The sequence below is a fragment of the Mytilus trossulus genome, chromosome 13, assembly GCF_036588685.1.
Source record: "Mytilus trossulus isolate FHL-02 chromosome 13, PNRI_Mtr1.1.1.hap1, whole genome shotgun sequence".
Lineage (NCBI taxonomy): Eukaryota > Metazoa > Mollusca > Bivalvia > Mytilida > Mytilidae > Mytilus > Mytilus trossulus.
In genome coordinates, this window is record NC_086385.1 from 51,094,290 (window position 1) to 51,117,776 (window position 23,487).

General features: G+C 30.9%; 1 protein-coding gene across 3 annotated transcripts in view; it reads left to right on the plus strand.

Moving 5' to 3' along the window:
* Positions 1 to 22,925, plus strand: part of LOC134693946 (CTD small phosphatase-like protein) — a 43,939-nt gene extending 21,014 nt beyond the window's left edge. For all 3 annotated transcript variants that reach the window (XM_063554908.1, XM_063554910.1, XM_063554909.1), the window contains exons 4-8: positions 5,290 to 5,346; positions 11,771 to 11,863; positions 12,773 to 12,871; positions 15,159 to 15,245; positions 16,140 to 22,925. In XM_063554908.1, coding sequence (XP_063410978.1) covers positions 5,290 to 5,346; positions 11,771 to 11,863; positions 12,773 to 12,871; positions 15,159 to 15,245; positions 16,140 to 16,274 — 471 coding nt within the window. In that variant the 3' untranslated portion in view covers positions 16,275 to 22,925. The remainder of the gene's footprint in view (positions 1 to 5,289; positions 5,347 to 11,770; positions 11,864 to 12,772; positions 12,872 to 15,158; positions 15,246 to 16,139) is intronic.
* The last annotated feature ends 562 nt before the right edge of the window (positions 22,926 to 23,487 follow it).

Below are 23,487 nucleotides of genomic sequence, written 5' to 3' on the forward strand. Positions count from 1 at the left end.
GCAACATTCTGACTTTAACAGTGCTTAATGATAAAAAAAAATCTTTATGATAGGCTGTTATGAACACTCAAAATAAGGGAAACTGGAACCACACATATATTTTAATTTGGCCTGATTATTAACAACTAATCAAGCCTTCAATAGTATCTCATTTTACTACAGACAGAGTTCACTTAAGGTCAAATGTCTGATGTACCAAACCAGTACACAGTAAAACACACTCAAATAATAATTACATTGGACAAAGTGGATAAAGTATATTAATTTATGGTCCAGTGAAATTTTCTTCAGGGCAGGATACAAAAATTGTCAGGTGAACCATACAAAACCATAATGTCTTGGCCAGTGATATGTATCAATCAGCTTTCTAGATATGTAACATATCAGTTAAGTTTTATAAAAATCAGACTCATTTAGATATAAATTTTTCTGATATTTATGTATTTGCTTCACATGTACTGCTGATAGTTTGATACAAGTTATGCAAATTATGCACATTTAACATAAAAAACCCACCTCAGAACGGTAAACTGTACACAAAAGTAATTCTATAAAAATCCCTCTTGCACATACATGTAGTTGCAGTTGTTGAGTAGAAAATGGGTGGTTGTTGGTGATATTGAGTGAAAACAGCCTGACTTATGGTCCTGACTTGTATTATCTACTGATATTCAGAGTAGATCTTTCCCTTTGCTCTCAGTTCTTCATCTGAAAAATATTTGGGGTTATTTTTAATATGTCAAATATACACACTATCTAGAGGTGACATTTTTGTCGAGCCTTCGACTTTAGTCGAAAAAGCGAGACTAAGCGATCCTACATTCCGTCGGCGTCGGCGTCGTCGGCGGCGTCAACAAATATTCACTCTGTGGTTAAAGTTTTTGAAATTTTAATAACTTTCTTAAACCATACTGGATTTCTACCAAACTTTAAAAGAAGCTTGTTTATGATCATAAGATAGTATCCAGAAGTAAATTTTGTAAAAATAAAATTCCATTTTTTCCGTATTTTACTATAAATGGACTTAGTTTTTTCTGCGGGGAAACAAAACATTCACTCTGTGGTTAAAGTTTTTAGAATTTTAATAACTTTATCCAGCTATCCTTGGTTTGTACCAAACTTGGACAGAAGCTTGTTTATGATCATAAGATAATATCCAGAAGTAAATTTTGTAAAAATAAAATTTCATTTTTTCCGTATATTACTTATAAATGGACTTAGATTTTTCTGCAGGGAAACATTACATTCATTCTGTGGTTAAAGTTTTTAGAATTTTAATTACTTTCTTAACCTATCCTGGGTTTATACCAAACTTGGACAGAAGCTTGTTTATGATCATAATATAGTATCCAGAAGTAAATTTTGTAAATAAATAAATTCTTTTTTTTCATATTTTACTTTTAAATGGACTTAGTTTTTCTGCGGGGAACCATTACATTCACTCTGTGGTTGAAGTTTTTAAAATTTTAATAACTTTCTTAAACTATCCTGGGTTTGTACCAAACTTGGACAGAAGCTTATTTATGATCATAAGATTGTATCCAGAAGTAAAGTTTGTAAAAAGATTACTCCGTTTTTTCTGTAATTTACTTTTAAATGGACTTAGATTTTCTTACAATCATAAAATAGTAACAAGAGGAATATTTTTATTGATTTTTTTCCTCATTGTTGTTGAGCCTGCGATTTACAGCAAAAATAGGCGAGACACTGGGTTCCGTGGAACCCTTACAAATTTTTATATTCATTCATTGATTCAAATAGGGATAATTACAGTCGTCACCAAGTAAAATGTTCATGAATGCTATCAATGGGCTCATCATTGGAAACAATCTCATTCTTTTTCTTCTGTATAAATGATTACTCCTCTTCCATGTTTTCTACTGCCTGATTAAGTGAAAAATTTAGAGGTGGCAGCTGAAAAAAGGGGGGTACCGTAATTTATTCAAATTTCTCAACACCAGACATTTAGCATGATTTAAAACTTGACATTCTAAACTGACAACTGTCTTATAATTTTTAAAAATAATTTTATTTGATTGTTTGTATTGCTACTTTGCTGCAGTCTTTCCCCTAATTTAAACATTTCATACATTTTGTCTTAAGACTGGTCTGTTGTCTTAAGACTGGTCTGTTGTCTTAATAGAGCCTTTTTGTCGAGCCTTCGACTTTAGTTGAAAAAGTGAGACTAAGCGATCCTACTTTGCGTCGTCGTCGTCGGCGGCGGCGTCCACAAATATTCACTCTTTGGTTAAAGTTTTTGAAATTTTAATAACTTTCTTAAACTATACTGGATTTCTACCAAACTTGGACAGAAGCTTGTTTATGATCATAAGATAGTATCCAGAAGTAAATTTTGAAAAAATAAAATTCCATTTTTCCCGTATTTTACTTATAAATGGACTTAGTTTTTTCTGCGGGGAAACATTACATTCACTCTGTGGTTAAAGTTTACTTTCTTAAACTATCCTGGGTTTGTACCAAACTTGGACAGTAGCTTATTTATGATCATAAGATAGTATCCAGAAGTAAATTTGGACTTAGATTTTCTTCCAGTTAACATTGCATACAGTCTGCAGTTAAAGTTTTCAAAACATTTATTAGATTCATTAACTATCCTAGATTTTTACCAAACTTGGACAGAAGCTTCTTACAATCAAAATATAGTATCAAGAGGAATATTTTTATTGATTGTTTTCCTCATTTTTGTTGAGCCTGTGATTTACAGCAATAGTAGGCGAGACACTGGGTTCCGCAGAACCCTTACAAATTTTTTATACTTGGCCACCAGCCCCCCCCTATCCACTTGTGTTTACAAATGTTAACAAAGTCAGACTGACTCCAAATGGCCCTGAGCTAACTAAGCTAATAGGTTGTAAGGGGTCAGAACAATCTTGGACTAATATAAACGTACAGGTAGATTGGTTAATAATACTTTAGACTGGTTTTGCTGTCTATACTGATTTTATCTATATTTGGTGTATTTAAATAATGTTAGAAATGTCGACTCTAATGACATACATACATGACATATAATAAGATCAAAATATGTGGAACAAATGAAATTTTGTCATGCTAATGGCATAACGCTGACAGTGATCTCGTTGTCTCTATGTTTTATTACATAGAAAAAATATTGAAATGGACAATGAATGCTAAATATAATATTGAGCCAGACTTTTACAAAATAACTCATAGGGACCTGGTCAGCTCAATATTTTGTATGCAATTTACCTTTAGTATCATGTCATATTGTATCCGATCACATTTTGTTGGATTAGTAGGGCATGCACAACATATTTGTGTTTAGAGGTATTAACCTCAAAATGCTTGTACCTTAGAGGTTTTACTGCCACTGACTTTTGGTAGGGAGTAGTTACAAAACTCAAGGTGATAACCATATATTCATGCAGGGAAAATAAACTTCAATTAATAAAAACAGCAAATCTTGTCTACCCTAATTTTCAACAGGAAGAGAAACCCTGACTGTCTGACACACATATTTGTTCGGTGAGGCCTTAATGTTGATGTTCAACCTATTGACATTTCAGTTTTGCACCTTGAAACTTTAATACACAACACAAATCATTCTCTATAAAATGATTTAAATAAAGATAAATATTTCCACTGTATATCAAAAGACCAAATTGTAAACAAATAAAACAGGAACATAGACCTTGATCTACCTGATTTAGCTGATAATTTTTTTTATCATATGTAAACAATAAAGAGAAGATTTAATCACTTTTATCAATGGAAAGATTTCAACCAAACAGAAAAAAAATCAATAATATGAATAAAAATGGTAATGAAAAATAGTTCCTAGGCCTATGAACTCAGACATGTTTATGAGCAGTCAGTGATCATGACCATGATGACTTTTACAAGTGGTTAAAGAATACCTGTCATATATATATCATCTTAATTGGTAGTTTATTATTTACTGACCTACATGACCTAGATATTAAAAATTACATGTCTTTGAATAAAAAGCACATAAATATATATATCTACTAATAAGGTTACACACACAATAGGCCAATGAACCTGTGGTTTCTGAACCTTCTGTAAATAAATTCAACAGTAGTATCCAGACGCTGATCCAGCCATTTTAAAAGGGGGAGGGGGTTCCAACTATATGTCCCCATTCAAATGCATTGATCCGCCAAACAAAAGAGGGGGTTTCAACCCCTGGAACACCCCCTCCCCCCTTGGTCCGCCTATGGTATATCGCTGGTCTATTGTCATAATTTGATTAAGCAAAATCAAATCCGAGTAAAAAACTAAAACTGAGGTAAACAACAGAAAATGACAGAACAATAGGAACACTCGACTACAACAAAAGTATACTCCTACATACACTGAAAAAGATTTTAATAACATATAGTCAACTGCCATATTTCGGATTTGATTCAGGACATTTTAAGAAAAAAAAATTGTGGGTTGAATCTGGCATTAAAGCTAGCCAAACCTCCCACTTATATAGAAATGTTAAAAATAAACAATACTGTGAAAAAAAAAATATTTGTTATTTAATTAGTAGTTTGAAAATAAATTAGGATATCTAGTTTGATTTCCAATGAGATATCTTATCATCAGTAACCAAAGGATGAGATTGTAAACAACTATCATGACTATAGGTCACGGTATGGCCTTCCAACAATGAGAAAAAGTGATACTGTTTGATAACCTAAAGAAGCCCCAGGTATAACAAATATGAAACAATTCAAAGGAGAAAATCTCAGGACTTGATTTAAGCTAAAAACAAGATACCGTAAATAATTACAGCACATCGTATACTTTTACTATCTGTGTATGGTATAGTGTTAATGTGTGTGATAAAGGATATCACCTCTGAAGTCAATTTTAATGTTACAAATACACTGCATTTCTGAAGCACATTTTTCAAGGGACACTCAGATGGAAGACATTTTCCACAGATATTTTTCTTGAATTAAAAAAAAGATGAATTTCCAATTTCAGTTTTATGACTACATTGCCATATAGTTTACTAAGGACCAGTAGGGGGAACACATAGTATAGTATTGTGAATTGAAGATATTTTCTTTGTGATGTCAGATTTTTCCAGGAAAATAAATTAATGGAAAGATCTTGATTTGAATATCATTTAAATAAAGTAACACCCTAGTGCTCCATCTCCAGAATTCTATCATATATATGTTCTGTGTGTTCAGGCAGCTTAAGTGATTTATTCACCTGATACCTACTATGACTTTTGGCAATGTTTTGATTATTTTTCTTACTTGTACAGATGAGTTGTATATTTTTCAGCCAATCAGCAATGCAGATTTTATAGTTCCTGTTGAAATAGAAGGAACAGTTCACCAAGTAAGTATCTGTAATCAGCATAGTAAAGTCAGCAATGGTATATTGTCTGCAGCCCATTTTTTTCGCCTTGAGAATTCAGGGTTGTTTTTGTTTTGAAACTCAGGTTTAAAATGTCTTAAGGTCATGAAGATACTCAGATTAGAATATCATAAAAAATTCACAAGGATGGCAAAACTAAGTGTCATAATAAATGTACATTCAGTTTTTTGTAAGAAAAAGCTCATTTTTCAGCTGTTGAAATTGCAAATAGAAATATCTGCCATTTTCTACTTTAAGAAACATGAGAAACTAAGTAAAAGGGGGACATTATGACTACCATTTGCTAGTAGAAACTTAAGTAAAAGGGGGACATTACGGCTACCATTTGCTAGTAGAAACTAAGTAAAAGGGCGACATTATGACTATCATTTGCTAGTAGAAAATAAGTAAAAGGGGGACATTATGACTATCATTTGCTAGTAGAAAATAATTAAAAGGGGGACATTACGACTACCATTTTCTAGGGTATAATCTCAGTAGGTTTAAGTTGCTAGTGTATGAATCTCAGTAGGTATCAGTTGCTAGTGTATGAATCTCAGTAGGTATCAGTTGCTAGTGTATGAATCTCAGTAGGTATCAGTTGCTAGTGTATGAATCTCAGTAGGTATCAGTTGCTAGTGTATGAATCTCAGTAGGTATCAGTTGACCTGATGGAGCCTCACTTTGATACTGTAGTAGACTGAGGTCACATCTTAAAGATGCATGGACAAGTTACATAATATATAAGTAGATACTGTTTAAAGTAAAACTATAATTTGTATACAATTGTTCTCAAACGGAATAATAAGTAGGTCAGACAAAATGAAAAGGATGAATTTAGTTAACATTTTATACATTTGTTCTCAAATTGAATAATAAGTAGGTCAGACAAAATTTTTAATGACTGAGTTTAATAAACATTAAAAGTACCATTATGAACCTATGACCAGGATGACCTTGTAATATATGTTTACTTTCCAAGGTCGGGAATTTTGATCAGCATATTTTTGATTCAGAATACACATGACCTATTTACAGACCGTTTTAGACCTATTTAAAACTTTTCCTTCAGTCGGTTTTTAAGAGGTTCAATCGACTAGTCTCTTTAACTCTCTTTATAAAGTCTTGTGGTTGTGTTTTTGAATGAATTAGGTAGAAGAGGATATATGTATGTGAATGAACTATTTGAAGTGAAGTGTCCATTTACAAGCACTATTTGTGTGTTTATTTACCAACCATACTTTAAAAACATTCTAGTATTAATGTGGATTTTTTTTTTTTTGGCTTCTAATTTTCATGGATAAAAAAAAATCATGGATATTTGATTTCATGGTTTTCCAAAGTCTGCTTACTCATAATTAAAATTAGCAATTTGTTGAAAATTTATATTTATATATATCTAAATATATTAGTCTTCGCACTCAATCTATACTAAAAATTTTATAAAATTCAGCTTCTGTCCTGTAGATTCAAATGTTTATCATGTAGACTAAATGATATTTCTGTAACAAGCTGAAATGAAATAAATAAGCAAATAAGCCAGCAGCAGTGAAACATATTAATAAAATGTGTAAAACAAATCTTTAAGTACAAGAGGTCATATGTCTTATATGTAGATATAAGAAGATGTGTAATGAGTGCCAACGAGACCACCTTCCATCCAAGTCCCAATTTATAAAAGTAAACCATTATAATTTGAGGTTCGGTTTTCAACACAGAGCCTTGGCTCACTCCAAACAGCGAGCTATAAAGGGCCCCAAAAAATTACTAGTGTAAAACCATTCAAACAGGATAATCAACAGTCTAATCTATATATACAAAAGTAGAAATAAGAAACACAAGTACCCACATCAACAACTGAACAACAAATTCCTGACTTAGTGTGTATTGTATTCAGCATGTCATGAAGTGAAAGTTAGGTCATAATATAATTTCAAAATATGTATAGAATCCTCGGGTTTTCTACACATTGATATCCTGATCAGCTGCGAGCCACAATGTGAATGTTTTTGGCCAGTGAGCGCAGCGAACAAGCTAAAAAAGGTTTCACATTATGTCGAGCAGCTGATATTTTACAATATTTATACAAAGAAAACCTGATTATCTGTTTATTGCTCTATTACTGGTCTATTCCCTCTTTATAAGACAGTCTTATGCTTGACAAAAGCAAGCTTGATAAGGTCTCCTCTTGCATTGTGATGTTAACAATAACTTCTCCTTTCACATTGTGAAATTGCTGATAATGCCTTGAAGTCTTGATACGAGAATTATGGAGCGACAGAGCAGGGTGATATAGGCATAGAGAAGGAAGATAATCTGTAATATTATTTCCACTCTAAATGAAACTAGTGTATGTATTACAGAACTTGTTCCTGACTAAATAAAGGGCATAGAATCATTGTTTCAACAGGAACATTTATTAATATGGCATTGTTTAGAACAAAGATTCTTAGGGGAATTATGTAGGGTTGAACAAATTTATCTAAGAAAAGAACCATATCAAACAGAAAAAATCTTCCTGAGAACAATAATTGAGTCAATTAGATGATATAATACTTGTTTGATATTGAGAGTGCAACCACTGTCATGGCTGTCTGTTATTGGCCTTGAACATGTTGTACATACAAGTTGTCATTTGATAATAAACAAGACAGATTCAAGGCCTAACATTGAAATTTTCATGATTCCCTTTTCCCTAGCTATGGTACTAAATAGGTGTTATTTGTTTGATAAGGTAAATTCAGTCTGAGATTCTTACACAGACATCTTGTTTTTATGCCCCAACTAGGGGCATTGTGTTTTTCTGTCTGTGTGTCTGTTTGTTGGTCCGTATTTCCTTCTGTCAACTTGAAACTTAGTACACAGGTTCCCTATGATATTGTCTTTCTTACTATAATGTCAAATTTGAGTTAAGACCCCAATTTCAGGGTCCACTGAACACAGAAAATGATATTGTGCATGGGCATCTGTATACTATAGACACATTCTTGTTTGACTCAATCCTAAGAAATGTAACAGAACAATTTTACATAGAACATTTCCATTTTAGGTATGTCACTTTATCTATGCCACTTTAGATATGACATTTTATCAATGCCACTTTAGCTGTGTCTCTATAGCTATGCCATGCAATACAAATAACGAAATTTGTAGAACATGTCCACCTTCTACAGTTTAAATGACTGATCTAGTGTGTAATATTGGCTATTAAATATTCCCAGGTAAATCATAGTTAAATACCCCCAACCATGGCACAAGTCCAAACGTTACTTAATACAGTGACAGGTGCTAGCAATGAGTAACAACTGTCCAGTATCTAGATCAGGTCGGATAACTTATATTTTTTGGATTTTTTTTAGCAAAAGTATGAACTATGTAGAAACCAGAGGAGTTCTGAAATGACAGCATCAATTTTTTTTTACGCGCATTTTGTGGATAGGATAAATTGCCCCTCAAGAATTGGATATGAAGTACATCATATTTATCAAAAGAAAGACTATTTTCCAAATACATAGGGCAGTACAAGAACCTGACAGTGACAACACATTACATCAAAGATAATTGCTGATTTGACCACATTGTGTTGTTTTATTTATGAATGTGTCATGTTTGCTTGTTCTCAGACTTTTATTGTTAGAAATTCTATAACTACTGCAGACTTTGTTCAAGTCCCTCGTTGGTAGTCAAGGCCATTAAACTCCCCCGCATTTCATTTAAATTGTTACAACTTCCTATATACATGATATAAAGATTCCAATAGCAAATTTCAGCAGCTAAGGCACAATTGAATCCTTCACTTTGCTCCATAAAAATGCTTCCTCCACGAAATGAGTGTAATAAATTTAGAAATCGTCAGCGAATTAATGATTTCAAATAAAAGTGTTTGCACTTTCGCTAGATCTTGTTTTCATATTTTGGGCAATATTTCTCTATTTTAAAACATTTTTGATCTAAAGATTGCATTCAAGAAACTTGAATATGAAAAGTTAGTTGTAAAATAATAGGTAAAGATTTGTATTTAAAGGAGAAGTAATTTAAAATGCAAATATTTTAACCCTTGTCACATGCTTGTGTATTATACAGATTCTGTAACTTTTGTGATAGATTTTATACCTTGATAATGAGGTACAGAAATATAATACAACTCAAATCTGAAGTTATTTATTATTCAGATATTCCAGTTTAAATGTACTTGTATCTATTGAAAGTCTTTTGAATACACAATATTTATACAAATGCTTTCACAGTGTCTATACATAATGAATCGATTTTTACATTTAAATATCATGTTGTAACATTTGGTCATAGTGTTTTTGGTCTGTCGAGTTACGATTCTATAATGGGTTGACTGTAACGGTAATAGAACTTTTAAACATTTCATAATTAGTTCAAAGATTAATGGAATAAACAATACAAACTATAAGTCAATAGTTCACATAAGAAAAAAATGTTTGGTATTTTACTGACCCTCCAAAAAAGATTTAATTCATGTTAGACCTCAGGAAAAAAATTGTGTTAAAAAAAAATGTTATATAATAATAATAGTTTATTGATAAAAACATAGTGTAAATTACGATAGAAGTTATATCACAGCTGGAAGTTAGGAATTAACTTAAGCTTGTTTTAAGAATTGCTAGATATACCTGTGTATCATTTGGATACCCTCTTACAATCTCTCTCTGTACCGCAAGGGTAATTGGGGAAAAGAAATATGTTCACCATGGTATTATTCCCACTGAGGTCAAACCCTTGTCAAAGTGGTGATTGTTTAGGTTGTGGGGGCTGTTTAATTATGCACCCATATTCAGTCTGCATATGGATATTAAATCGAATGCCTCGATCATGTAGAGAGTGCCACACTCTTTAATTCAAGAATCCATGCGATTATGAATTGAAGCATTCTAAAATTTGTTATCACACATCATGTAAGCATAAATAAGTCCATACTATCATGACTATGTGATGTGTTTTCACAAGCATCACTTACCATTACTTCCTGATTGAATACTTATATATTCCTACATGTCATGGCTATGTATGCAATTTGTGTTGCATTTTATCTCAGAACTATGAACTTGAAGCTTCCTTAGATAAAGTATCACCTTTCAAGTGACCATGCTATATATATATATCTCAGACGTACTTATATATAAATATACTTTTTCACTTTTTTGTTCTTTTTGAAAATGTTGTTGATATCTATATATGCAGGCCTATTAACTGACTATTGCCTAAAAAAGGGGTGGGGGTAATAATTAGTGACCATGGCTCAAGATTCATCTTGTTTGTTCATTCCTGGGGTGGTATATAGTGTAGATATCTCCTGTTACTTTTGTAAATCCCAGTTCAGGATCAGTAGACAATGTGTCATCTATTGAATAATACAGTAATCCCATCTGGTTTACGGTCTATTGATTAACAATGGGTACCAGAGAAATGTGGTTTTTATACTTTCTTTGTTGGATAATAGGGATAAAAGGAAAGAGTATTATTTCATTTAAATGGATGTTTATAATTGTAATAAGGCCATGGTGAATAAAATGGATGTTTATAATTGTTATAAGGACATGCCAAGGAAATCTATGATTTAGTTAAAAAAAATACACATTGTATACGTACATTAACATAAAGCATGAATAAAAGATGTGTACATTTTAAGATTGACATAGAAGAGATGTGATGTGTACAGTACTTACATAAGGAGACAACAAACTAAAGACACTTAAGGAATGACTGTAATATTTTTCTGTCTATGAAGAAATAAAATAAAAAATGTGGTGCACACTGAATAACGGGCGTAGCGGGTTATTTAACAGTGTGCACCACATTTTTTATGTTATTTCAAATAGACAGAAAAAATATTACAGTCATTTCTTATAATTTAATTCTAAATTCCATTTTAAACCCTACAAAACCATAAAAAAACGTTGATGACGTCACGGTCACATGACTAAATTATGTCTATGGGCTAATAACAAAATAATGTCAGCCAATCAGAAGACGCGTTACATTCAAAATTAAATTGTAATAAAATAACCAGCAGAAAGATCAATTTGTTGTGTCAGCAATAGACACTGTCCATGTTATATATATGTCCAGTTGTTAATCATGACATGTCCATTATTTTTTTTAATAAAAGACACAATAAAAAGTCTAAAGCAATCCTCCAAATATCAGAAACAATGTGGCAGACATCACATGATAGAAATTATCTACTGTACAGGATAAAAAATAAGATGATAGGCTATAATTACCAATGAGACAACTATCCATCAGACTTAGAAATGACAATTGTATGGCCTTCAACAAAGAGAAAACCCATACTGTTTAGCAGGCTACTTACTTGAATATGAAACAAAAAAATAGTTACATAAAAACATTTTATATTTGTTTTCTTTATTTGCAGGTATATGTTTTAAAGAGGCCTTATGTAGATGAGTACCTAAAGAAAATGGGAGAACTATTTGAATGTGTGTTATTTACTGCAAGTTTAGCAAAAGTAAGAACTATGTAGAAACCAGAGGAGTTCTGAAATGACTGCACCACAGGTTTTTGTGCCCCTTTTACTGCTAGGATAAGTTGATCCGTTTACATCTGTTACTTTTGGATTTTTGATATATATATATATATTGTTGCACCATTGATGAAGATGCATTGTATATTGTGATCAAAATAACTTTGGCATCTTAAAATTTTATCAAAAGGTTAAGACTTTTTTCAAATCCCCCAAAAAATTTGAAAAATGCAATACCGGACAACAAAATAAGATGAAGACAAGCATATTAAATACTTCTTAACACCCTGAATGTGAGGCAAATCTTCAGAAATGTCTGTATCTTACTCAGGGCATAACAAGACTAGACACCAAATTAAAACATGGTTAATACTACCCTAATTATTTCATATAAATACTAAAAATACCAATAATTAGAAGCTATGTCATATTATATGTAGTAAACTTCAGTAAGACAGCTACCTCAAACCACCAAAATAAATTTAAGTGTGGTTCATGCCACTTGTACAGCATTTGTACAGTGAAAAGATGAGTCTTTTGATTTGAAAAATACATTTTTGTTACAACAAAAACAGTGCATAGACATAAATAATCATATTTCATAAAGTTATCATCACACTCTTGATTGTTTTATGTATGCACATGGTTAAAACGGTTTAAAACCCTACTTTAATGTCATAAAAGTAGCATTATACATCTTTATATTTTAATAGCTACTCATGGATATGTTTCGAAAGATTGTTTGATTGAAGACAAGTTAAACATCAGTCCGTTATTTCTTACCAAACATTTGTTGGACTATTTTATTCTCAATTTGCATGATCTGTAATAGCTTTAAAATCGAATTAAAAGGGAAACTTAAATTTGGATAAAGTTCAGTTTTTTTTTTTGCAGTATGCGGATCCAGTAGCAGATTTACTAGATAAATGGGGAGTTTTTAGGTCTCGTCTCTTCAGGGAATCATGTGTCTTTCATCGGGGGAATTATGTAAAGGTATGTATTATCATGAAAATTGCAAATTTATGTTGAAATCAATAAACACTTTGTAGATTTGCCGACCTTTCTTTTGGATCAAGCCATGAACTAACCCTAAATTATGCTTACAATTTGAATTTCAAGGAAAACCCTTTGCACCAACATATATATGTGTCGTATTGTTCTATCAGGGATAGTTATGTTACATGCTATTCAAAAGCTTGAACAAGGCATGAGGTCCGAGACCACAATTGTTGTCCCTTGATTTTCGTTGTTCACGAATATAGTCCCTAGTGTTGACAGTTGGTTACTTGCCAATAATTTTTCATACCCCTTACAAATTTATTTCTCCATGTTTTATGCCTCAAATTGAAAGTAGGAGGATGAAATTACACTGTAAAAAAATTTGGGTCCATAATTTCAAAGGAAAGTAGTGATTTAGTCCAGCTGAAAACGGTCCAACGATTTACAGAAAAGAGCGACGATTTACAGAAAAGAGCCGAAAAGAACCGAAAAGGACCAAAAAGAACCGAAAAGAGCATACATATAATTTAATTATTATTTAAAGTTTAAAAATGTATATATATATACATCAATTCGCTCCCCCCTCGTAATAAAGAAATGTATATTTCAAATTAAGATTGTACATTTATATGGATATGTAGACTAACTAAAAAGTTAGATTTTCCTGTATCAGATTCTTAATTCAATTTACGGACTTTTCCTTGACGAATTCAAATCCTTGACAGGTTTAACATGTCAAAGTAACAATATGTTTTCATTTAATATGTAATACACATACACACACACAAAAGGAACGAAATATTCGTATTTATTCTATAACTCCTGTAAAGTTTTCCGTCATGTTTTAAACGATATTTTGTTATATTTTGTTTTGTCCGATTGTCCGAATGTCCATGTTTTATATATTCACGGATGAATGGAATACATTCCAAAACTGAAAAATATAAGGAACTGTTGTAATGTTTGAAATGAATAAGCGACCAAGATTGAACAAAATAATGACACTTAGCTTATGAATATAATTCACGTAAAACGATAGTTTGACAGTAATGAATTAATATCTTTTATTTTCTTGTCTGTTCTATGTTTTCTATTCCATAAGATAGGCATCCGACCCTACCTATGATTTTTCACATGTACAGTAAGTTATAAGGCCACACTTAAAAATATTTTGGTTTGCCCAAACCCTACCCAAAGGTTGAGACAATGGGTAGGTAGGTAGGCATTTTCTTTTTTTTTTCTTCAAAAAAAGAAATTGAAGTATCAGATGTTTATTAGTCTTCATGTCTATTGGATTAAAAAAAAACTTCTTCAAATCAGGACAATAAAAGAATTTGAGTAGGCAGCTTTTTTCTGGGTAGGTAGCGTTTGGGCAAAAAAACCTATTATTTATTATGGCCTAATATGTAGTCCTGTCGCAGTATAAGTTTTCAAAACATAATAATAATCTTTTGTGAACAATATCTTTTTATTTATAATAGACTTATATAATTTTGCAATTTGCTAATTTTCTTCCATTATAAAAAAATCGATCTCCTTTTCGGTCCTTTTCTGTCCTTTTCGGTTCTTTTTGGTCCTTTTCGGTCCTTTTCGGTTCTTTTCTGTAAATCGTCGCTCTTTTCTGTAAGTCGTCGAACCCGCTGAAAAAGGTTAAAAATGAGCACTTCGGAAGCTGTCAAAAGATTTCATGACGCCCGTAACAATTTTTTTCTCCATATTTTGAGTTAGAGCTGATGAAGTTTCCTATAATTTGTCCCAAAAGTAGTACAACACACTGTAAAAATTTCATTTAAAAAGCGCAGGTGGGATTTTTTTTATTTTCATTTATGTTCTAAAAAAAATGCTCTACAAATTAATTGTGGTCTCGGACCATGAATAAAGCTAGGTTTCATAGTTGAATTCTGGCAATCTCTATGTATCAACATTTATTTAGTTTTGTATTGTGGATAGAATGTTACATGCATGGCAAAGTAGAGAACTTGATATGTTAGTTCCTTTGTATAAAAAATTGACAGGCTTCTCAGACCAAGTAGAAGTTATAAAAAGGCAGAAGGAAAAGGCAATGCCTATCCTATAGAGAGGGCATATTAAAAACAAAAAAAAAGAAAAGAAAAGATAGAAAGAAAGAAAACATACATGTGAACTAAATGAGAAAAAACAAACACCAACACATGTTAGAGCATAGTTTCTATAACCAAAACATGATTTAATTCCTTTATTTGCATATTTAAGAAAAAGAAACACTTTTGAAGTAATATGTACAACTTTCTATTAATAACAGGACTTAAGTCGGTTAGGAAGAGAACTAAGCCAAGTTGTGATAGTAGACAATTCTCCTGCCTCCTATATCTTCCATCCAGACAATGCTGTGAGTATTAGTTAAGTGTGGGGGGGGGGGGGGGGGGTTGTAGACAGGAGATAGTAGACAATTCTCCTGCCTCTTATATCTTCTATCCAGACAATACTGTGAGTATTTGTTAAGTGTGGGGGGGGGGGGTGTAGAAAGTACATAGTAGACAATGCTCCTGCCTCCTACAACATGGAGCCTTGCAATAAGCTTACACAAAACAACAAGCTATATATAATAAAGGGCCCCAAAAATTACAACCGTTTGTTCAAACAGAAAAAAATATTGCATGATACAAAAGTCATCTAGGGATGTTTGCAAAGAAAGTTATTTGAAACTTTATCTTTATCTATTAGACATTGTTAGATAGAAAAGTTTAATTGCCACTGGAAACTCTATAAACATGATCAAGGTGAAGGGGAGATAACTCCAGAAGATTATAGATTTGTAGATAACTGGCCATTGACCATACATCTAAATAATTTTGGATGAAGCATGATGAAAGAAGTAATTGTTGTGATGTCAATAGCAAATTACTTTATCTAAAAAAAAAATTGTTACTTAGAGAAGGGTTACATGAAAATAACAACCACACAACCAGATATATATACATATATGTTTCTGGAAAAGCTTGGTTTAAAAATAAAAAAACCCAGAAAGGACAATTGACCAAATGACAAAAATATAAAAGAGTTCTTTTACTATATGAAGTAACTACATACTATGATTGTAATTCTTTATATAAAATGGCAGGTGCCTCTACAGTTTTGGTTCATTTTTAATCCATTCTTTAACCTATTTTGACAGGTGCCTGTATGGTTTTGGTTTAGTTTTAATCCATTCTTTAACCTATTTTGACAGGTGCCTGTACAGTTTTGGTTTAGTTTTAATCCTTTCTTTAACCTATTTTTACAGGTGCCTGTACAGTCCTGGTTTGATGATATGGAGGATACAGAATTACGTGACCTTATACCATTTTTTGAGGCTTTAGCAAAAGTGGACAATTGTTATACATTTTTACGAAATGCACAAAATACAGACTCTTCCTAGTACAGGCTATTTAATTAATTTGACCTTGGTTACAGAGGTGGACACCCCTAATTGTGGTTACTAAGGTGATTAACCCTAATTGACCTTGGATATCAAGGATAAAAACCTAACTACATGGTGATAACTATTAATGAACTGAGTGCTATTTTCAGTTTTGTATATGCAAGAAAATTTATATATTGCTGAAGAATTACCATCACAGGAAGTAGCTGCTCTGCAGTAAATAGTATGCTGCAATTGGATAGGAATTTATAAAGGTTGTGACATGTGACAGAGCTTCAATTAGCAAAATCCATGTTATTAAAAAGTGTTGAGGTGCATTCACACTGCGCGACAGGTACTAAAACTGTGCCAAAAAATGTGAGGTGTGATGTAGTTATGTTATTTCATAGATGAATACATCGAAACATGTCAATCTTCTAAACAGAGCTATTCCTTCCTGAGACATAATATACTCCCGTACTTATATCAGGCTGGTTTTCATTGGTCAAATCAGACCCAATTGATATGCCATCAAAATCTACTAAGCCTCATTTCTATCTTTAAGAGTTCAAACATCAAATTACGGTGAATAGCACATTTTTTAGATCATATGTTTAGCTATATTTAGGTCTGATTACTGATTCCTGTAAAAGGGTTTAAACATTCAGTAAAGAAAACCAATTTGACGGGAAGCCAAATTAAAATTCAGGTTATTGAATATCTAATGATCAGCCAAAGGGGAGTAACTAGAACAAAATTCTAAAATTCTGCCTTGTAAATTTTACAAGCATCTTTTGAAATAAAGAAAATAAATAATCCCATTGCAATATTAATGAGGGGGCAATAGGGGGTTCGGTAACATGTTAACAACACCTCGATTTTGGCCAAACCAGTTAACAAAAATGCAAGAATGCTGATAACAGTTAACAAATTGGGTTGAACAAGTTAACAGCTTTAATTTATACAAGAGCTAGAGATTAAGTGACAGAAATAGGCTTGGTTTAAGTGTCACAGTTTGTCTCAGGAAGGAAGCCTATAGATGCTCTTTGTTTTACAGATTACAAATGTGTTAAAATTTAAGTGCAGCATTTTCTAAAATTTATATAAAAAGCTTTAAGCATTTTTAAGTTACTTTTGAAACATAATACAAAGAATAAAAATCAAAGCAAGACAGTTCAGACGCATGTGAAGAATTATAGCATGTTTTGAAATAGTAAAAGAACTCTTCCATATTTTTGTCATTATCCTTTAAGTCTTTTTATCAGTCAAAATTGCCCCTTCTATCAATTAAAAAAATATTGTCAGCCAAAATAAGGAATATATTAATTTTGATAATTTCAAACTTCAGAAATTAAATATCCAGTAAACAAAAATTCAAATTTGATGATGATTCTCTTGACCAATAGAAATACTCCTAAGAATTTAATGCTTTTTGATAGATTTGATGGAAAGGAATATTTTGAGAATTTACTGCACTTGATAATGGAATGTTGTATTGATTGAGTGTACCGAGATGTTTTTTTACCTCAACAAATTTGTGATTTTAATAGTTTTTATAATGTTTCTATTTTAGTTATATAAATTTTTTAACAACATGTTCTTATGCGATAGTTTTCTAAACCTATTTTCTGTCTAATTATGTATACAGATTATTACTTTGTAAAACTGTACCTTATTTTGTTACTAATTAGCTGTAAAGCGTAGTTTTGTGTAAAATTATGTTTCAAACTTTTTGTTGCCTCTAAAAGAATATGTCACATGGTTTGAAAGGGATGAAAGCATTAGCAGTATGTAAAGGTCATCTTTCAAGTTCTCTTGAATGGAATTGTGTCTGAAAACATTTATGATAAAACCCTTTTTGTCCTTAGAGGAATTTTGAGAAGACCGTTTTAATATTACACTGATGTTTTGTGATTACCATGCAATTTACCCTGGGAATTATACAAATTATGCCACAATTAGTTATAAATTCTACATATGTATCGGAACAGAATTAAATTTTTAATATTTGAAAATATTCCCAAATTTTTTCCTTATTTTTTAATTTTTTTAATGAAATCATGGTGTGAACAAATCTATTAATTGTGGCATTATTTGACCACAGAAAGTTTTTAAAATCATTGCTAAATGTAAGTTACTTTTCTATGATGGTGCCTTATGTACTGATTGTAAAATTCTTAAGTTATATTCATCGATCATTTGTGTGGTGTTCTTTGTCATATTTGTTTGTAATCAAATGATATTTGTAAACAGAATGGCTTTATACCAATTAATGGGTGAAAATATATCAGCATTGTTTAGGCTTAGTTAAAATGTCAGACTAATCTATAGAAGTATCCTTGTCAAAGGAAAACAAACTCTGGTTTGTGTAGATACTAGTTTTGTAGCTTCTAAACCAAAACTTACAAAATGACCACCTAGTTTAAAATTCCTTATGAATTTCCGGAGAATATTGCCTGACAAGAATTCACTTTTTTATCAGACAAATGATAACCTTAAGAAACATATCTGTATAGAGTTTAGTGATTTGTTAGTAGTTCAAACAGATCCAAGCTTCATTGCAACATAGATCAAAGCTTTGCGATAACACAGATCCCAGCTTCCATGGTAAACATAATATTTATCATATGAAATTATAATGGGTTGTTTTTCTTAATTTGTATATAATTTTATCTTATAAAATATTTGTTTGTATGTTTATAATTTAAAAGAAGGGACTGGCTCAATTTAAAATAAGGGACTGCCTGAACCCTGGTGAAGAGAAATATCTTCATATCAGCCGACTATTTCTATTACTGTCAAGTTTCTATATGTATGGAGAGCAGTTAAAGACATATATATTTTCTTGAACTTTTATAGATAGATAAAACTGGTTTGTGAACAAAGACGATATTTTGATTTATTGAGACAGTCCCTAATTTTATATTTTTTTAAGAGTCCTTTTAAAATGGCATCCACAAAATACCTCAAACTTGAAAAAAAATTTTGTTCTAACTTGTGTGTTAACTTTTTGTTTGCTGAAGGAGTGCACAAGGTCACAGTGTTAAATTTGTCCTGTTTAGATGTTTTCGACTGAGTTTAAGCAAACTTCAAGAATTGTCAACAAGTTATAGAAATATTGACTTTAAACATACGTGAATTTACGATGGGATACCAAGGATGAATGAAACTTATCTCCAAATAGTTATATTTTCTAGAAAAGTTAAATTGCATATCAAATAAATTTTTCCTTCCTTCGTTTAGTTTCGAGTATATTCCAGAGAAAATTATTTTTTAGTATAATTAATTAAGAAAAAAACGTTTGGACTTTTTATAGGAATAGAAGTTTTATTTTGTTTATTTTGAAGGAAGGCTTTATTCTGGTGTGCGTACAATAGAAAATTATAGTGTGCCTCGCTATTGCAAGAAATAGATTTTCATGAAAATCAGTTCAGAAATTTAAAAGATTTTTGAAAATTCGTTAGTAAGTATCCACTTCTAAAGTTCACAACACTTTTAGTAATGATTTTTCAGTGTATTTGGTTGTTTTGAAAAAACCGAGTCCTGTTACTAGAAAATTTAATATTGGTAAGAGTTTTTCCTTTAATTCTCGCTCCAGACAATCATTAATTATTTACTAAATAAACATGAAATTGATGGCTGTTTTACTTCTTTTCACTTTCTTCTTTTTTTTTTATTTTCATTTTTTTCAAAAAACAAAAAATCTTTGGTCCCTAGGAAATCTTAGACAGCATTTATATGTTAGACAATTCTATTTTAGACCTGATTGTTCAAATTATTTATAACTTTGACAACTTAAGGTGGTATGGGAGTCTAAAATAAAAATGATAGAATTTGTTCATACTTTGCCAAAATGTAGTATCTATTGATACATGTTGAAAAATATTATAAAAATGATAGGACACCGTGCATTTTTTCAAGCTACGGGTCGTGACAAAATGACACATTTTGTATGGATTTTACAGGAAAAAACACCATTTTGTGAATAGAAACTAAACGAAATGATAGAATTGTAAAATAAATTAGGAAAATATAGCTTTCAAACAATGCTTTGATAATATCAATAGAAAAGATTGGGTCACCATGCGTTTTTTCTGGCTAAAATACAAAGTAGGAAAATTCCATGAACAATCCAACAGAAAATGCACTATTTTAGAGTTACCTCCCCTTAAAATGACAATTTCAAAATATTTAAAAACAACCAAAAATAATCTGCACTTGTACATATATTTATATTTATAAGTTATATTTTTATAAATTGGATCTTTTAAATGTAAAAACACATGAAAAATCTGCATACTTGCATCAAATTTTGCTAATTTGATAGAAAATATGGACCTTAGATTCTCTGTTTTTTACAATCCAAGATGGTGGAAGACACCCATACCACCTTAACTGCAAAAATGAGAGGAAAAAAAACTTGAATATAATCAACCCTATCAAATTTACTGTAAATTTTAAAGGGATGAAGAGGTGATGCTTTTAACAAGTCAATCTGAAATTAATCAGTTGAATTTTGTGAAATTTTAGCATACTTAGCTGGAAAATTTACATGGCAAGCACATTCAGTGTGAATTGGATAAGTCAATTCATTTCCGTGACTTTCGTTCTTGTAGAACTTTTTGTGTGTAATTCAGGGTAAAATAATTCAATGCTTAAACACAGCTGGGGAACAGGAGATGGGGCAAGCCTGAAAAATGTTGAATTCAAATAATAGTGGATTTACATGCATGTTTAAACTTTCAGTTAAAGGGTGGGCCAACATACTGGATAGAAAAGTTTTGTTTTTGGAAGATGTTTAAACATACTGAAGTCTGTTTCCAAATCAAATGTTTTACTAAAGGTCAGTTATCTCCCCTTATATATTACAGTTTAGTTATCTTCCCTTATGTATCACAGCTCAGTTATCTCCCCTTATGGGTGACATTAGTTATCTCCCCTTATGGGTGACATTTAGTTATCTACCCTTATGTGTGATAGTGACATAACCAGTTGGAAACCGTGATAAATGATTGTTTATTTTCTTGTTTGTTTATGTTTGTTTTACATTTTATGTCTCTTTTATTGCTGATAATGTAAACAAAAGTGTTTATGTAAACATATATATAATTGCATTGTTAATCACTATGAAATTTGTACATAGAAATAGCATTATTTTTGCTACGTCCATAATACTATTATTATATAAATATATATAAAGTTTCAAATTATAAGCATTTTAAGGAAATTTTATGAATTGTTACAAGTACGTTGATGGTGATAATTCAAATAACAACATTTTTATAAATTATGTTTAAAAAAATATATTGTAAAATGTATCAAGATCGTTAAAAAATTAGGATAAGCCCTTTTCCTTGTTGTATTAGACATTTTAGAAATTTTAATCTAGTTTTTATAGAATATCAAAGAAGCAAAAAATGAAAAAAATTGATAGTTAATTTTATAGTTTTATATTGGAAATACCTTCCTATATATAGCAAGGGCATTAATTGATATGAAATGAAACAAAAATAAAAATTCTTGTAATTTGAAAATCATTTTGAAAAAATTATAGATTGCACCATAAAAGAACAATTAAAGATTTTGAATAAATTATCAATTGCACTATTACAGAACAGTTAATGATTTTCCTTGAATGCTCATAAACAATTATAATTTTATATATATATAGAGAGAATATACCCTGTATACTTGTAAATATATTGTTTGTTTCAGGTCATCATGTGACTATGTCTGCCTTTTCTTATTGGACAGAACACACATCATGTGACCATGCCTTCCTTTTCTTATTGGAGAGTACACACATCATGTGACCATGTCTGCGTTTTCTTATTGAGCAGTACACACAGCCAAAATTATATCTCTACTCATGTCTAATTCATTTTTGTTGTATAAAAGAAGTTCTGATTGGAAATTTAACTATGAAAAATATATTAAGCATTTATTATCTTTATTTGTTTTTTAAAAGAAGGAGTGAAACAAGATAACCTTCCTCTCAGTTTTATATGAAAAAAAATCTGTTTGGTTTAAAGATGCATCATTTTATTAAAGATAATACAAAATTATTAAAAGGACAGAGAAATAAATATGAAAACCAAATTGACAAAAATCCATATATATGTGTGTTTAAATACTGATATTTATATGAAGTTTCAGGTTCATTTATTATGAATTGTATTGAATCCAGTGAATTTTTAACAAAATTATGGTACATATATCTACAATTTTTTACAAACTTGAATCCCTGTTCTAATTTTGCTCAAAAGTCACTTCAGGATACCTCATAGTGATCTGCTAGAAAATCTAAAAATGATGAAAATAATATAATAACTTCTTGAAAAAAACCAGTACAAAACAAGATATGAGTCATTGATGTATTTTAATTATTCATTTAGTTTTTTTTATATTATTATAAATTGAGTTTGCGGTTTTTCATTTCTTGCACTTAAAAAAGGACATGTTTTTTTCATTAATGAAAACATGATGTTTGTTTTAGGCACTTCATCCTTTCGCATCTTAAAACTGAAATCTAGTCAGGGCTTTTATGTTGGCTGTCCCTTTTAACCCCCTTTTAAATAGACTTTTGTTGATAGAAGACATAGATTTATTAATAGTATGTTGGTGAAAGGTCATGAATATTTATTTTATGTGTAATCCAGATATTATGATTAACAAAATTTCATCTACGGAAATATGACACCTTTTTTTACCCATATGATATTCAAAATTGATAAATTTTATACAGGTTAATACCATCAGGCCTACACAACATCTAACGTGAAAAAATAGTTAATGTTCCTTGAATAATGGGATATATTTCTACTAGCTATTTCACATGTTGTAGAATAAAAAAAATAGATTCTGAAGACACCCTGTGATATAAATCACATACAACAGTTAAAGAAGCTTTTTGAGATACTTTTGTCTAAAATTTCTGAAAACTCACTAGGTGTATTTGGAAAAGCCTTGTCATAGGTGTATTTTGGAAAGTCTTGTCAAGATTATCTAAAACAAAATTGCAGAACATTTGCCAGAAGTTCTTGAAACTTTCCATCAAATATCAAGAGGAAATGATATCAAGAACTACTGAAACTTTAAAAATTAAATATCTCTTTGAAACCAATTTCAGATATTCCAGATACCTAATCATTAGTCTAAAATGTTTTAGTTAATGACCTTGGTAAATGAATGATCTTGTTAAATGAATGACCTTGGTAAATTGAGAACTAAC